Source organism: Lemur catta, chromosome 8, assembly GCF_020740605.2.
Source record: "Lemur catta isolate mLemCat1 chromosome 8, mLemCat1.pri, whole genome shotgun sequence".
In the NCBI taxonomy this organism is placed as follows: Eukaryota; Metazoa; Chordata; class Mammalia; order Primates; family Lemuridae; genus Lemur; species Lemur catta.
In genome coordinates, this window is record NC_059135.1 from 70,017,592 (window position 1) to 70,036,141 (window position 18,550).

The 18,550-nt window shown below is 40.0% G+C and overlaps 1 protein-coding gene across 10 annotated transcripts in view; it reads right to left on the reverse strand.

Moving 5' to 3' along the window:
* Positions 1-18,550, reverse strand: part of FMNL2 (formin like 2) — a 294,756-nt gene that overhangs the window by 114,924 nt on the left and 161,282 nt on the right. For all 10 annotated transcript variants that reach the window (XM_045559298.1, XM_045559293.1, XM_045559296.1 and 7 more), the window contains exon 2: positions 11,661-11,744. In XM_045559298.1, coding sequence (XP_045415254.1) covers positions 11,661-11,744 — 84 coding nt within the window. The remainder of the gene's footprint in view (positions 1-11,660; positions 11,745-18,550) is intronic.

Sequence of the window (18,550 nt, forward strand, 5' to 3'; positions counted from 1 at the left end):
CCCTTCCCCTTTTATCCCTCCCCCTATCCCAATCCCTGTGGGGTAGACCAGCACCTTTTCCCCCCACTATAATAGCTACAGGACAAATGAAACCTCTGAAAAAAGAAAGATGTGAAGTAAACTCACTTCTAGGCATTCTACAGACATCAACCCCCCCAAAAAGCCCAACATACAGAAAGTTGGCAGCTGCTCCTTTGATTGCTTCTCCAGCATTTTAGAATGAAGGCATCAGAGATCTAGAATGATCAGGAAGGAAAACCTTCAGAAAGGAAAGTGAAAGCAATTTGTCTTCTTTTCAACAGCAATTAACTCAGTACCTTTCCTCTGGCTTGGAGACCTCAAGAAAAAAGTCTCTTCAAAATCTCAAGCAGAAGGCAGCCAGGAGGCAAAATGTCTTTTTAAGTGTGGCAAAAATAGCCATAAGCCATAGCCAGTTCTCGTCCGGCACACTCAGGACAAATTGGTACTAGCAACCATGTGGAGTCTTTTCCTGACTCAAAGTATCATATGAGGTACCTGTTTGGGAAAAAACTCAGATCTGCACCCTCTCTCACCTCTTTGTTTTCTTTCACCTATACAACTAAATGCCTGATCAATGAATAAATTCATGAATCCATAAATAAAAGCAAGTTATAATACTGAATACAACCTAAAACAAATGAATCAGCAGACTATCAAAATTGTGGCAGAGACCAACCAACAGTAACTGTTTACTAAATATATTCTTCTCCTCTAGGCATTCAGCTAGTCTACGTTTCTCATCCTGTTTTGCAGACCCCATTCAATAGAATAAGAGTACAGATGACACGTGCCACTTCCAGGCCTGGGCCAGAAGGCTTCCCAGGAGCACACCTGCATGTTCTTTCTCCTTTTGGTCGGAAAGAGACAACACCCAGGGTGAAGATGCAGCTATGTGTTAAGAATAGCCTCCTCACCTAGGACTCTGATTGTGTAGAATTTAACCTTCAATGACCAACAACATCCAGCTTGGATTCTTACATGAACGAAAACCTTATTATGTGAATTATTATACATCTTGGTGTCTGTAGTGGGTTGAACAGTGGCCACCAAATGATAGGTCCATGTCTTAACCCCTGAACCAGTGAATATAACCATATTTGGAAATAGAGTCTTTGCAGATGCAATAAAGTTAAGGATCTCAAGATAAGACCATTCTGGATTATCAAAGTAGACCCTAAATCCAATAACTGTTCTGACAAGAGAAGACACAGAGAAGAGAAGGCCAGGTAATGATGGAAACAGACACTTGGATTTATGCAGCTGCAGGGCAAGGAATGCCTAGAGCCACCAAAAGCTAGAAGAGGCAAGGAAGGATCCTCCTCTATGGCCTTCGGAGGGAAAGGGCCCAGCCGACACCTTGATTTCAGACTTTTGGTTTCCAGAACTATGAGAGAATACATTTTGTTGTTTTAAGCTACCAAATCTGTGGTAATTTGTCCTGGCAGCCATAGGAAACTAATGCAGCATCTACTTGTTAGGCTATCATCTGGAGCACAAAAACTACAAAAACATTTATACTTTATTCAGTAATTTTAGTAATGTTTTAGGTAGTAATGACACTGGTATTATTTTGAAACATTTTGTATTATAGGAAAAGAAATCATTAATGTTAGGAATCAAACATTTCAATATAAAAGAAAAATGGTAATTATAAAATCAATGAGATTAAGTAAATTAATAAAAATTGATTTGGAAGTATCAGTATGAACTCGTAATTTTTGGACATGTATTTTCAAAGTCTAGAAACTTAAACCGAGAAGCAAATTCACGCAGCAGCTGTGGTGACCTGTCACATCACAGTCTCATCTCTAATACCACCCCCCACTAAAAACAATAGGGCAACTTAGAGAAATGGTTTATTCTACACCTGAGGCAAGGGAAGTACAAGTTAAGCCTAAGATCATTTTTGTACCAAAAAACAAGCTCCCAAGGATTAACAGGGTCATGTGAAAAGGACATAGGAGCCACCATGAAGGAGTTCTCATAGGTGACAATATGAGCCTCAAAAATATTACAGTATCATATTGGCCAGGCATGGTGGCTCACGTCTGTAATCTGAGCACTCTGGAGGCCAAGGTGGGAGAATTGCTTAGGCTCAGGAGTTCAAGACCAGCCTGAGCAAGAGCAAGACCCCATCTCTACTGAAAATACAAAAAGTAGCCAGGCATGGTGGCATGCACCCGTAGTCCCAGCTACTCAGGAGGCTGAAGGCAAGGGGATCTCTTGAGCCCAGGAGTTTGAGGTTGCTGTGAGCTACGATGATGCCGTCATCACACAGTCACTTACTCAGGGTGACAGAGCAAGATTCTGTCTCAAAAAATAATAATAATATTGACTGAAACACAACGGCCTTGAAAATCCATGCATTCACATTCATGGTGGTACTCAAAAAAGGAAGCCAAAGAAAATCATTGGTCACCTTTTGAGGTATTTATTAAACCAAATCCTTAATTTGAAAAATGGCAACTAAGGGAATGAATTCCAGGAATAATTATATTCCAGGGTAAACCAAGACCCAGTTGAAAGCACTAGTTGCTAGCTTAATGAAGAAGCAAAAAGAAACTAGAAAATCATCTTTTTGCAATTCCTAATGAAAATGATTCTGCAAAGGATTGTCAATTGGTTTTAAACCCATTACGTATGAGGTTGATAGGTAACTGGACATATACGTGGTACCAAAGTAACACCACACTGATTCCTTTCCAGCACAAAAGGAAAAACAATCAGCATGTCACTTGACAATCCATTATTCAATCTTACCTAATGGTGAGACAACCAGACATTATCTCCTGTGACATTCTTGACAAAGATGTTCAACATCCATCTATTATGCCTTTATCTAACTTGTAGTTAAAAGGAAATTGAGGAGCTAAGGCACCACTAAGAAACACTCAGGTAAATGCAGAAAGTGAAATTTTCCATGAGAGGGCTTAACTGGGATCTTTATAAGTATCGTGAACAAAAAGACTGTTCCAGATTAAAAGAGACTTAAGGAAGATAACAGCCAGACACAATCTGGGACTGATCCTGTACTAAATTCTCATTTGAGCAAACCAGGTGGAAAGAACATCTTAAGGAAAATTGGGAACTATAAACTGGGCAATAGACGACATTAAGAATTACTATTCATTTTAGCTGTGGTGATCTTATTTGGATACAAGAGAAAATTCTTATTTTTGTAAGATGCATACTGATTTTTTTAAAAAAAAGAAAAACTAGAAAACAAAATACCAAACAAAAAAATCTGACTAATGCAGAGCCAAAGGCAGGATTACACAGAGGGATATCAAAATGGTAAGAGAAAAGCACTAAGGGTTGGAAGATAAAAGTTGAAAAGAATTAAACAGATCACAAAAACCTAATAATGATTTAAAAATGAACTGCATTTCAACAAACCACACAATTATGGAAATTCAGTAAAAATATAAACGATGTGATATCAAACAATATTAAGTAGAGTAAAAGTGCCAGTGAGCCCGAGGACAGAAGGCAGGGAGAAGGGGAGGGGCGATGGCCACCTACTTTCCCAGCAGCTGGGAGGAAGAAGGAAAGCAGTGAGCTAAAGGCAGAATCAAAGCCTGGACCAGGAGGAGGATAATGGTTAAGGGCAGATTAAGTCTGAAATCTGTAAGCAAGGGGAAGGTTATTGCTGGTGTCACTGTATTTTCCTTCAGCTTTTTCCCCCACTGTCTCTGCACTCCATATGAATGCTCAAATGACTCTAACATAGCAGCCACCAACACTGAAGCAGGCTACAAAAACCACACCATTGTCACTACTTGTTTATTACCCCTGGTGCTCTAAAGACAAGCCCTCATTACCTAAACCCTGATGGTCCACAGGAAATAATTTATCAGGATCCAGTTATATTTGCTTACTCGGCAGAGAAGAGCTCCAACTGGCTCACAAAAACGTGAACATTAAGGAAAAAACATGAAGGTAAGTTTGCCCTTTAATTTTTTAAGAAATTTGATTCCAGTGGCAAATTGGCTTAACCATTGACGCCAGTTATACAATGAGAAATTTGCTTTCCACAGTATAAGAAAACAAGTAAAGGGTTTAAAAAATAATATATTCTTAATGACTAAACACATTTAAATAGTATGGGTTAGTTGTGTTGAAAAGCAGCTTTCACTGTGGGAGTAATGGAGTGCCTTAGTGTGGTGGAGTATCTCAGTGGCTCTGGCATGACTCAGCCCTAGCTGAGTGGCAGCAGAGACCTTCCCCTTCCCTGGATCGGACTCGTTCCAGGCCTTGAGGGCTGCAATCTGGCCTCCTTGAAGTGCTTAACACAGAAAGCTGAGTCTAAGTGGGTACAATTTCCTGCCACTTCTTCTCTCTCATCTTGTGATTTGCTTTAATTGCCTGCCCTATCACTTCATACAAATGAAGAAAGGGGAGACTCCCATCTCTCAACCTTCCTCTAGTCCTTGACCCAAGGACACAATGAAAAGCAACAGCCAGCCCTTAGGAGGCAAGGTCCAGCCATGCCAAGAGACCCCAGAAAATGACAACCACGTCATCAGCACCAGCAAACCCCAAGGGGAGCTTTCTAACAGAGATCAAGTGTGGCACCTCTAACAGTTTCTGGACTGGATTGTCCATTCATGCAATCAACACCTATCAGCATTAGTCACCTCAAGTGTCCTGAATTCTCTGACCCCTTCCACTTGATCATTCAGCAGAGACACAGTTATGAATAAGCTCCCCATCACCTGTAAGTTCTACAGGCCCCCCCAGATCACTTGAGAAGCCACAGCACAAAACCTTAGTGACAGCCCCTTACCTACTACAATTTTTGCTTCAACAGATGGTTCCCAAGCCCCTGGTGTAACAGGGAACAACTGCTTGTGCCTGGAGTTTGGAAATATATGTTCCCAGCTCATTATCTGGGTAGGGTTGGCCTATTCATTTACGCTCTGTGAACCTCAGTTTCATCATCCATACAATAAAGAGGTTGTAGAAGAGATAGGAAAGGCAAAAGGACTTTCACTTTACTCCATATTCTCCTTTTTTATAATTTTATTTTTGACAAGCATGTGTTGACTTTTCCAGCAGAAAAAAATAAAAACAGAGTGGCTTGGGATAAATGGTCTCTAACAACCCTTCCAGGTATAATGATCTGAAAGTCTGAGTTCATCCGGGATCTCTAAAGCTCCCCGAACCCAGACTTTACCCACAGGATCCACTGTGCCAAGAGCTCTACACTTGTGGGAAATAGCCAAGGCCCCCAAATCAAAAAGTGTGACACAGGGTCTGTACCTAAAATTGAGGCCTGAGTGAGAGCAAAGGGCTTTCCTCTCTCTCCATCAGTATAGATACTCCTGCAAGAGCTGTTATGCGGCTGGACAGCTTGAGGGGTTTTCCTTACAGTTATCAAAGGAACTTTAACATTTGCAGATTTCTCCTCTCACACTGTCATCTCATGCTACTATAAAGTTTGCCTCAGTGTCCCCACAGAGTCCTTGAATTAATGTCCTCATGGGACTCTGCTCACTTACCACAACACAGAACTAGGGATGCACCTCTCGGCACCCCACATCCAGCAGAGAAGTCCCCCTCTTCCGTGGCTGCTACAGCCCCACTCCTCCGAGTTAGACAGTTCTTCCATGTGGCTTCAACCCTTGAGACCCACGAGAGGCTCAGGTCATTATTTATGCAATAATCTAAAAAGGACCACGGGGTATTTCTGGAATATTGTTACTATAGAAAGCTCTTTGGGATTTAACCTTAACTATATTGGAGATGTAATTTATGCAATCTATCCCCATCAGCATCAATCATCTTAAACTTTTTTGTCTTCAACCTGAATGTACTTAATACCATGGAATTGTACACTTACACACGGTTCAGATGATAAATGTGATATTGTACATATTTAGCGCAATTAAAAAAAACATGCACAGAGATGCTTATCTTGCTCTTGGCATAAGCCAAAGAACTGGAGTTGCTACCATTTCACCCGGCCCATGCAGCCTCACGTCTCAGTTGGCCATGGGTGGCTGGAAACAGCTTCTCTACAGAAACGCCCATACAGGCTCCCTCATACCTACAGCAGGTATCCTTCTCTTTTTAAAGTAGTTTCTAGAACTGAGATGAGAAGGGTAAAGCAAGAGCAAACAGTACCCCTCTACTTCTTCTCTGCCAATAACGCTAGCTGCCTTCTATACTTTCTCCCAAACATGCATCGGCCACTTTTCTTTCATTCAACACACTTTCAATAAGCACTTATGTTTCAGGCACTAAGCAAGTTGTTGGAGGTACCCAAACAAATGACACATAGCCCATACCCTAAAGGAACTCACTGTGGAGAGAGCCATATTTAAACAAACACAACACAAGGTGACAGACTAATCCTACCACAGGAAAGTATGAAAAAGTTGGTGCCCCAAATTAAATGATGAATTGTATTCAACTCAAGTGACTCTCCTAAGTCAAATCACGATAAAAGCATTTATTGTGACATGCCATGTTTGCTTCCTTAGGGAACAGCATAGCAGACTCAATGCACCAATTTGCACAAAGCCTACAGCATAAATTTAAGTTTAGTTATTAATCCAAGTATAATCTTTGTTCACTGGCAATGCTGATACAGTCATCTTGTTCAAAAAGATGACTTACAAAAGTTAACAACTTCACACAAGTTTTTTTTGGTTTTTTTGTTTGTTTGTTTTTAAGCGAGGAAACCAGTGTAGAAGGAAAATGTGGGCAGGAAAACTTAGATAAAGCCATGGATGGTGTTGATAAACAAAGTACATGTCATTAAGATACTGTATAGTTAGTAAGGGGAGGCCACAAATTTGGCTCTGAGCATTCCAGCAGCCAAGGAAAAAAAGGAGAATCATGACCAGTTCCATGATTCATAGTGTCCATATGATAATTTTTCATGGAACTGAAACCTAAAATAATTTCTCCATAGGTCTTTCAACACTGGTATTCATACTCTTCCTTTTGGAAATAAATTTCTTTAATGCTACTTATCACTTTGTACATCCTATCTATAGCATGTATCCTAAGTAACAGATAATATATTTGTACTATTTGCTTAAAAAGAAATAAAATATCTGCATTCAATATACTGTTTGTGCACAAAGCATCAGGGTCAGGGGTGTCTTATATGTCAGATATCAACAACAACACCCCACAGTTGCAGTTTAAAGTCTTCACAAATAAGAGATGTGCCCTGGTATTTTCTTAGACTGAAAATTTACAGCTGAAGTCTTTCTGACAGTATCATACATGTATTCAAACCATAAAGTATGTTTGGGTAACAGATGATGACAGATTTGATGTAATAAATTTCCCTGAATCTTCTGAAGACAGGTTGATTAATAAAAACAATAACAGCAGTATTATGTAATATCTGGGCCCTTCAGCAGCAGCAGCCATAGAATTTTAGAAGCACCTACTATGTGCCACGTATCATTCTATGTACTTAACAGATGGCCCCAATCCTCAAAATAATTTAAGGATATTAATATTAACTACATTTTACAGATGAGGGGAAAATGAAGATTGTTAAGTAGCAAATATCTTTATTTTTAATTTTAGATAATGAATTTTCATACATACACAAAGTTGAGAGTACTATAAAAGACCCCAACATATCTCAAAACCAAGATTTAACAATTAAAGATTTTTCCAGATTTCCCCTTTTCCTTAATTTTCTTTTTTTCCTTTGATGAAGTATTTTCAAGCAGACTCTAGTCATACACCACCCACACCATCAGTACACATTTCTTAAAAAATAAGGACATTCTCATATAATCACAAAGCTAAAATCAAACCCCCCAAAAATCAACAATTTCTTCGCATCATCTCAGTCACTAATCAAATATCCCCAATTTTCTCAGGAAGTCTTTTTATAATTAGTTTGTTCAAACTGAGGTCCAAAGAAGATCCACATAAACATTTCATTATTTCTCTGAAGTTCTCCTCCCCTCTTTTTTTCCTATCTCTGCTGCAGGAGCAAATATCTTGTTTTTCAATCAAGATATAATTCACATAACGTAAAATTCACACTTTTAAGTGTACAATTTTAGTACATTCATAAGGCTATGCAACTCTCATTTCCATCAGCCCAAAAAGAAACCCCTATGCCCCTCAGCAGTCCTTCCCTCATTGCCCCCTTCTCAGTCCCTGGCAGCCACTAATCTACTTTCTGTCTCTAAGAATTTTCCTATTCTGGACATTCCATATAAATCAAACATCTTGAGCGTCCATCAGGTTAGATACCATAAACAGATCTAGGTAGGTACCAAAAATATATATTAATATGTAATATGGTACATATATATAACAGATAAATCTTCAGTAAATAAACATCAATACACTATAATTGCCATATGAATGGTACATTATGAATGTTTTCAGTTCATGGTTTTTTTGTTTTGTTTTGTTTTGTTTTTATGAGACAGGGTGTCTTGCTCTGTCTCCTAGGTTACAGTGCAGTGGCATCATCATAGCTCACTGCAACCTCAAACTTCTGGGCTCAAGCGATCCTCCTGCCTCAGCCTTCCAAGTAGCTGGGACTACAAGCGTGCTTCACCATGCCCAGCTAATTTTTTTTCTATTTTTTGTAGAGATGGGTCTCGCTATATTGCTCAAATTGGTCTTGAACTCCTGGCCTCAAGCAACTGTCCCAGCTCAGCCTCCCAAAGTGCTATGATTATAAGTGTGAGCCACTGCACCCAGCCCCAGTTCATGGTTTTTATCTTTGCCCTCACAAACATACAAGACAAGTGATATTAATGTGTATGGCACACCCACGGGTTACCCATATGCAACAAAAATTCAATTTTCTTCTGGCCACAATTCTCACAATGACTAATAGTTAACCAACAATGCGGGTTCATCACAGTGGTTAATGAAAGTAGGTTAAGCTCAGTGCCTGAGCTACAACTCCCAGCTTTCTCTCCCTCTCAGGAAAACATGGCAGAATGCAAGCCAGAGAAACAGAGACAACCTTTACTTTTACTGTATCACTCACATACTCTGGAACCTTATGAGGAAGGTAACAGAGAGTGGTGGTAAAGAGATACCAAATCTGCATATTCTACAGAATAAGAGTGCCCCTGTCACTCTACCACTTAACAGCTATGTGACTTGTGGCCAATGATTTAATCTCCAAGTCTCAGTCATGCCCTTATATCAAATGGAGACATTAACAAGTATGATTGCTTTAAAGATTAAATGGGCCGGGCGCAGTGGCTCACACCAGTAATCCTAGCATTCTGAGAGGCTGTGGCAGGAGGATAGCTTGAGGTCAGGAATTCGAGACCAGCCTCAGCAAGAGTGAGACCCTGTTTCTACTAAAAACAGAACAAATTAGCTGGGTGTGGTGGTGTGTGCCTGTAGTCCCAGCTGCTCAGGAAGCTGAGGTAGGAAGATCACTTGAGCCAAGGAGTTTGAGGTTGTTGTGAGCTAGGCTGACACCACGGCACTCTAACTCGGGTGACACAGTGAGACTCTATCTCAAGCAAAATAAAAATAAAAAATAAAGATTAAATAAAAAGCTCTTAATCTGCTTATTAAATGCCGGCTATTGGCAATAATAATTAATACTCTAATTATTGTCAACCAATCACCCATGACACCTCAGAACTGACGGAGCCACTTCAGCGTGGAGAAAGCACATGCAGATGTGACTGGCAGGACTGGGAGAAAGGAACAGAAGTAGCTAAATTCTCCACGTCCTGGCATACTAACATTTAAGGACAATAACCACCTGAACATTGAGGACTTGAAAATTAGAAACATAATGAGATAACTGATTTGCTCCTTTCTCGGCCTCAAGATCCCCTAGACCCCAATATCAACTGTATGAAGCTATTTTTGGTCTGACAGGCAAATGCAGCTGTTAGAAATCTCCCATCAGCAGCAGTCTTCCCTTTCTGGCATATTTAAGATCTAAAAGTTAATAATATATTAAAGCCAGGGGGAAGGAGCATGGTTGCCAGTGAATCCTGCCAGTCTGAGGGAGGGGAGCGGGGAGAAGAGGGGGAAGGGAAGGGGAGGGGAGGGGAGGGGAGGGGAGGGGAGGGGAGGGAAGGGGAGGGGAGGGGAGGGAAGGGAAGGGAAGGGAAGGGAAGGGAAGGGAAGGGAAGGGAAGGGAAGGGAAGGGAAGGGAAGGGAAGGGAAGGGAAGGGAAGGGAAGGGAAGGGAAGGGAGAAGCATGAGCCCTCACAGTGCTAACAAACAACCCCCCAGAGGCAGCCTACCTTGCACTTGGCCTCTGTTCCCTTCCCTCATAACCTGTCACATTTTCAAATTTTTCACCTCCCTCATTTGTATGATTACCTTTCCCCTATGTTACTTATCCCTATTATCTTTTTTCATTGTCTTTATATAAAATCATTTTTCCCTGCAATACTAGGTCTAAATAACACTCATTAAGTCTCAAGAAAAGAGATAAGGGTTAGCAAATTCTTTTTTCTTTTGCATCACAGTCAAACACACAGTAAGCTTTTTCTTCGGTTTCTGCCTACTCCTAGTGCTCATGCATGGCATGGAAAAAAGAGGGTGAATTGACCACCATTCCGTTACTGCTTTAGTTTAGGAACTAAGGTAAAACGACATATGAGTGCTTCAGAAGCTTTATGTGAATAAAGTGCATCTACTTCTTAGGGAACATGAACCCTCTTCTACCTACAGGGACAGAAAAATCCCTCTGCTCCCAACACATTTGTCCCCAGAGCAGAAACCCAAGGAAGCTGTGTTAGAAGGAATTATAACATTCCTCAGAAACTTTCAGGGTGGCAGCAGGTGCAAGTTCACAACCACCACGAGGCTCATGGCACAAAATAAAAGAGCTAATAATATACAGAGACTTAGTTCCTATGTTAGAGAGTGATCCTTCCAAGGATTACAACTAGCCTGCAGTTAGCCCTGCAACAAATTACCAAAAATTACTACCAATGGAATACCACATGCATTGAAAAGAATGAGGTAGAGACATATACACTGGCATATGCACCAAGATGCAGAAGAGTGTGTGCATGTATGTGTAATCACATTTTCGGTTTGTGTTTTAAAAACAAATAGGAGAAAAAAGCTGGAGGGAGATACTTCAAAGTCTCACCAGTGGACCACTAAGGTGTAGAATTTGGAGGGTGAAGAGAAAGAAAATGAAAAATTCCACTTTTTATATTATATCCCTCTGAAGAGTCTGAATTTGTTATGAGTTCATGATAAAGTAAGAACAGCTAGAGAATTGCCAAAATCTGAAATAATTTTATCAGCCAAAAGCAACAATTTTTTATAAATAATTCACCTTCTTGCATGAATATACATCAATTTACATGAATAGGAAAGCCAATTAGAGAAATTGCATGATTCAAGCAACATAAACTGCTACATAAGGTAAAAAGAGAGAGAAACAGACCATCTGAATTTAATTTGCTCTCTGATCAGACTTCCCAGAGAATCTAACTGCAAAATGTTTGAAAATACAAGAGAACAAAAATAATGAAATAATCAAAGAAGTCATTTTCTAGCTTTTCCTGTGGTGATAAGAAATAGGAAGACAAAGAATGACAAACAGAAATCCATGCATCTCCTGGAAAAAGTCCAACATATTTAGGCGAGAAATCTGGTTCTCCTTTCATTATTTCCTTGATAAAAGCATCATTGTTTCTTACCTGATCACAAATCAGTTCCCATTTTTTCTCGTTGTCATACTGCCGCAGTAACCTGGCCTTGTCAGGAGGAAGGTTCATCGCATTCTGTTTAAAAAGAGAGAGAGACAGAGAAATGATTTGTTATATTCCACAACAGGCTGTAAATGGGTAACTCACAGGCAGACCAAAGAATACTACTGTAGCTCTTTCATAACTTTCTTTCAATTCATAGTGTCTCATTAAGCCAAAATACCATGGGAAGTCATTTAAACATCAAATTGCTTAAATGGGAGGAGGGAACCTCTGGAGTTCTACGTTGGGGTGTGTGAGACGGTCTGCTTTGAACAATCAGACTTGCATCTCAGCAAAGGTGATGCCTTGTTTCCTCATTTAACAGCAGGCTCCCTTTCTACTCAAGGGAAAAGTCAGGAGGGAGTGTTCACAAAGTACCAGCCCGATTTCTTTTTAAAGCACAGTAGCCCCACCAGACACAAAATAAAACTCAACGACCAAAACCACTGACAGATTTAATCTTGACTTGCTCTGAGAAACAACCATTGAATAAAAGAAAAATTTCTTTTTAAACAACAAAAGCATGACAATGATGTAACTGGTTTTTGTCCCTTCTGTGAGTCTTCCTTCAGGACATATGTTATCAACATTCATAACAATTCTCAGTTTAGCTATACTGAGTTATGAAGTTGAGTTTGCAGTGAGAAACGGACCGTGAGCTGAGCTGCCCAGACGTCAGCACTCACACAACCACCACCACCCACCCCAGCCCCGTGAGCTCAGGACACCTTCTGCAGTGTCAGCCAGGGATTTTGCCTGGGTACATGCATGTGTCATGAGTCTAATGTCCCAAATCCCAACTAAGCACATTTCCAAGATCCTTGGTTTGGGTCTGAGGTGAGATCTTTAGCGACAGAACATGGCAGAGTGAGAGGGCCCCAGAAGGAACTCAGATCTGTTCCTTTGGCCTCCCCAACATTCCCATGCTCCACACAAATGAGCTAAGCAGTCAATTAATGTACCATGTCTATTAGTCATCCTGTCTATCCCCCGGCATCAACACTCTAAATCATACCTATCCCTAAATAAACGATGCAGCTCCTTGTCTGAGCCAACACTTGAGTAGACAAATACCAACATCTTAAAGTTCTCATGTTCAAGCCCCCAGCTCTCTGAAGGACTTGGCTTATAGAGAAACAATTCCTCTTGCAGGGGTTACTGTCTCATGTCATAGGGTGAAACAAATTTAATAGAGACAAGGCTGAGTGAACTATCCTGATTAAGCGGCAGACAATCAGTCTTTGGTGATTTTGATAGATTTAACCCAAGCATTTTCCCTTAAACTCGATATAACATCCAGATTGGTATGGCTTACGTGTATCTACCAGCTATTGAGTATAATTCATCAGATTTTAAAACTAATAACCTGTCTTCAAAATATTTAATTTTTTATATTCCCTTCAAAGCTGACAATTTGAAGAGCTCTAGACTCCACCGTTTTTGATGATACTGCCAAGGCTTCTTAGATATAGAAATATCTAAAATGGGAAAATGTATTCATATGACCTATCACTATGGAATATCTACTTGAACCAGAATGGAAAATATCTACCTGTAATTATTAGTCATTACAATTTAACAATGTTAACCAACAACCCCTGGGATAAGGCAAAGGAGAATTACACGTGTATTTTTCTGAGGAAGTCTAATGCTATTTACTGTCAAATAGTCAGTCCATAATTGCTTATTTGCACTCTAGAAATGGAGTTTTTTTCCTCTTAAGCTGGTCTGACCCTCAGGTTAGTGCCCCTGTGTATGATTATGCATTAAGTGAGAACAATAAGATCACGAGATAAGTTAAAGGAGTTTTTTTCCCCCTGAGTCCTCATTAATCTATTGAGATATAAAGGAAATAAGAAAAAGAATGCCTGAACTCCTACAAGGTGCCAAACTCTGTATTAGGCCCTTTGCATATGTCATCTCATTTAATCTTCATAATAAGCATATGTGATAGATATAATTTTCACCTGGGAGAACTGGGTTAACTTGCTTAAGGTTGCACAGCTTTATAGGAACAAAAACAGAACCCAAACTTAGACTGTTAGACTTGCAAGGACAAACTCCGTGCCAACAAGCATTTTTTGCAGAAAGCAAAATGGCAAATAACTTAGGAACTTCTACGAGTACTCTACCAGACACTCCTGCAGAAGCACTCTGCAAACACTGTTATAGGAATTAGATGCCAGCCCTCTTGTTACTGCAAAGAGAAAGGCAAGATGCTCCTTCCAGACCAACTCTTACTTTGATTAAAGTCTTTCATTTGGCAAACGTTTATGAATTACTGCCCATGTACCAGCACCGTGCAACACGCTGTGTGGTACGGTGGGAAACCAAACAGACACGGTCCCCATGGAGCAGTATATCAGAGTGGGGAGACACAGAAGAAACAAACGATGCTTTTAAAACGCTGAAAGTCTTGAGAGAGGTTATCAGAGGGTAGATTTCATATAGACGGTCTGGACAGACCTCTCAGGAAAAAGTAACAATTAACATGAATCCTAAAAAAATGAGAAGGAGTCAGCTAGGTGAAGGGCAGACAAAAGCACAATGGGCAGAGGAAACAAGAGGACTCTGAGGCAGGAAAGAGCTCTGTACGTTCAAAGAGCTGAAGGAAAACCAGCGCAGCCAGAGAGAAAGTAAAAGAGAGTGAATGAGGGAAAGATGAAGTTGGAAAGGTGAGTCAAAGCCATATCATGCCCAGGGCAGCATCAATATAGTGTATCGAAAGTGCCATGCGAAGCCATTGAAGGCTTTTAAGCAGGGAAACAATGTAATCGAGTGGTTTTACACCACAGGTGCTATGTGGAGAACTGATTAGAAATAGCAAAAGTGAAAGGTGGGAAGCCAGGAAGGAGGCCAGGACAGTAGTTCAAGTGAATGATGGCAGCTTGACCGAGACTGATGGCCCGTCGATGGAGAAAAATGCATAGATGTCAGAAATATCAAGTGAAACTGATTGGTTAAACTTAAGGGCAAAAATTAGTCCCTTGTTTCTGGCTTGAGTCACTAGGTCAATGGTGGTGCACTTCATAAGAAGGCACAGAGCAAAAGGCAGTATAAATCTGAAGGTGGTGGTGAAGAATAAGGTTTCTCAATGACCCTGTGTAGGTCTGAGATAGACAAGAGAACAGCCAGGCAGTTATACAGATATACGGTTCTGAGGGTCGGAAGAAAGGTCTACATTCTCTGAATAAGAAGAGTCTTGATAAGTTTTTTTGAGCCTAATGACTAGTTGCTGTCAGAAGAAGTAGCTCAACATCAATACACCAAAAGTAAAACTGCACTTGGTAATCATTCACCAAGCATCTAAATAACTCCTTCCACAGGTCAAGCCTCTGTGCTGCTCAGGCATACATTGCTCAGCGTAATAATTCTACAGGGACCACGAGGAAGCAGCTCTATTTAAAATTACACACTCCACAGAGGCCTGGCTAAAGTTCAGGGATGTTGTGATTAGCTGCTAATAACTGCTTTTAAACTACTATTTAGAGTGAACTCATTCTTCTTATGCTATACAGGGCAGGACTCCGGAGTCCAAGGTAAATGTTTGTGCAGGTAATTCATAGAAGTTCAAGTTCTTTTCTGAGAAAAATATTGGTTCTACCTCCAGTCCCTTTGCTGCCTTTATAAAAATGGATCGCACTTCTAGCTGGCTGAAAATATAAATCAACTTCCAGGTTTTCCTAACACAGTGACAACTCTACTGTACCCATGCTTAGTCATGTCTGTGACATAGATCTGTGACATGGCTCTCCTTTCCTTTCTTTCATGCATCGATCCATCCAACATTTAATGGGCTTTGACATATACCATAATACCCACACTGTAGGCATCTGAGAGAATTAAATCATGAAGTTGCTGCCTGCAAGTACCTGCCAAAGGCCCACTGAAGACATATCATATTTGAGTTGAAAAGTTCAGTGGATGTTGATTACCTATTTTCTAGACTGTACAATTTCCTAAGATCATTCAAGAGTATTCTTTCTATAAGGAATGTTCCTTTCCTTCCACTCTCAACCTGGCAAACTCCAAGCATCAACTCAAATATCATTTATCATTAGAACCTTCCCCCAACTACTCCAGGAAGACATACCTTCTCTCACTGGGCTCTGAGAGCCCTGTATACACGTCTCTATCATAGCACCTTGCACACAGTACTCGAATAATCTGTGTGCCGACCTACATTCTCCACTGGACTAAGTACTTCAAGAACAAATTTTATTTTGTTAATCACCAATGTCTGGCACAGTATGGCAAATAATAGACATTAAGCAGGTTGCTGAATAACTGAAGAATAACGTTGCTACACTGTCCAGCCTGAAAATATCTTTACTGATTTATGATTTATGCCTTAGCTAGTAACAAAGTCTACACACTAAAGAGCATTTCTGTTTCTTGTGAAATGGTCAATTATGTCTATTACTTATTATCTTCCAAACAAGAATTCATGGGGGGAAAAAATCTTCAAGTTTAATTCTAGTGACATTTTCCTCAAAAGAAAAATGACATCTTAAGCATTCTTCTGCCACATATAATAAACCATGGACCTCAACTTTGTTTTGTTGTTGGCAAATTCAGATTGGTATCAACTATAATAATTAATCTACCCCAGTGGTAGTCACATTTATGGTCTTTACTCTGGTTTTATCCTTAACGATACCATTTTATTAATATATTGCTTTTAAAAGTGCCTTCCATCTCAGAATCTTTTGAAAATAGAAAGCATAACTACTAAATAAATAGCAATAGAAAATCCAAATTTCTGAGCACTTCATGAAGAAATTAATTATGTTTAAGGAGAGTCTATGATAGCCTATACATCTGAAGTTACACCTGCAGACTAATTATCATATACACAACACTGAGCTTCCTAGGAGTACAGAGTTTTCTGATAGCAGCTCTTGTCCTGGGCTCATGGTAATAATGCAAACATAGAAAACATCCTCCTTTTACCCTGATATCCTCAAGGGTCAGAAACCCACAGTAATATGCAAACATACAGCAGTAAAGTGAATAGTATCAAATACAACTTACATAATATACCTTTGTCCTCATAATCTCTAAATTAAAACTCAAAAGTATTAAATCACCAAATTTTATAACAGGAACCCTTCTACTACATAACTACTTGCTTAGAAAGAAGAAAGGTCATGGACTTTGCAATTAGTGTTGCTCATGGAAGCAGAGAAAAGTATGTTACAAGAGAAGTGGCTTAGACAATCTTCTAGAAGGCTTAAATAATAGAGACACAAAAGTTTTACTGGAACCTAAAAGAAGTCGTCATTACTTTTTTAAAAACTTAGGCTGGGCATGGTGACTCACACCTATAATCCCAGTGCTTTGGGAGGCCAAGGCTGGAGGATTGCTTGAGGCCAGGAGTTTGAGATCAGCCTGGGCAACATAGAGAGACCCTGTCTCTACAAAAAAATTTTAAAAATTAGCCAGGTGTGGTGGCCCACACCTGTACTGCCAATGACTTGGAAGGCTGAGGTAGGAGGATAGATATAAATTGTGGTAGAAAACACATAATATAAAATTCAGTAGTGTTTAGAACTAGTTCAGTAGTGTTTAGAATTATATTCATATTGTGCAACAGATCTCTACAACTTTTTCATCTTGCAAAACTGAAACTCTATACCCGTCAAAAAACAGCTCTCCATTTCCTCCACCCCAGAGCCATGACTTGTCACTACAGAAAGGAAATGAGAAGGATTGCAACCAATGGTTGGAACGCACAGTAAATTTATTGAGGCAGTGTAGGGCAAGGATTTACTAGTTTGCTGGTTTTTACTATTTGGGCTCCGGAATAGCACTAGCTGGATTCTAATCCTGACTCTACTACTTAATATTGGTGATCTTAAACCACATCATTTGAATCAAAAAGCAAATCAGGCCTGGTGCATTGGCTCACACTGTTATACTAGCACTTTGGGAGGCAAAAGCAGAAGGACTGCTTGAGCCCAGGAGTTTGAAACCAGCCTGGGCAACATAGCGAGATTCCATTTCTACAAAAACTTTTCTAAAATTAGCCAGGCATGGCGTGTGCCTATAGTCCCAGCTACTCAGGAGGCTGAAGTGGGAGGATCACTTGAGCTCAAGAATTCAAGGTTACAGTGAGCTATGATCATGCCGCTGCACTCCAGCCTGGGTGACAGAGTGAGGCCCTGTCTCTTTAAAAAAAAAAAAAAAAATTAAACAAACAGTTCAGAGTTGAAAAAGCCAGTAAATGTAATTCAAAATTGAAGGTCAGAGTCAGGCCAGAATCAAAGGTCAAAGCCAACAAGCTGTGCCATTTATCGGTGGTCTGATAGGTCTCAGGCACTTTGCCTGCATTATGCCATTTAATCTGTTTTATACTCCTGACAAGTAGGTATTATCTTTTCCATTTAACAGAAAAGGAAACAGAAGGATAGGAGGTTAAGTAGCTCTCTCATGGCTGAGATGGGTGGCAAAGCTAGGCCTTAAGGAGGTCTCCATGACACTTGACTTGTCTGAACTAAGCAATCCCACAATTCTACTTAACCAGAGACACAGCCATTAGCATGTAAAGTGAAGGTGGAAATGCACAGTATCATGGAGGCTCTTAATATTTTCAGCTAAAATACTGGCATTTTAACAGAAGTATTCTAAGATATTGAAAAATATAAACCAGAAGCAAAAGAAATTGACTGGGCTTTATGCAGATGGCAGGGTATCAGGTCATGCCAGCATATACTTAATAAACTAACAAAAATCACATATGTGGTAAACTCAGGCTTCAATGAATCCTCAGTGAAGCAGAGAGAGAGAGAGAATGAGTACACAAATGTGGAACAGCATGTTAAAAAAATACCACAGAG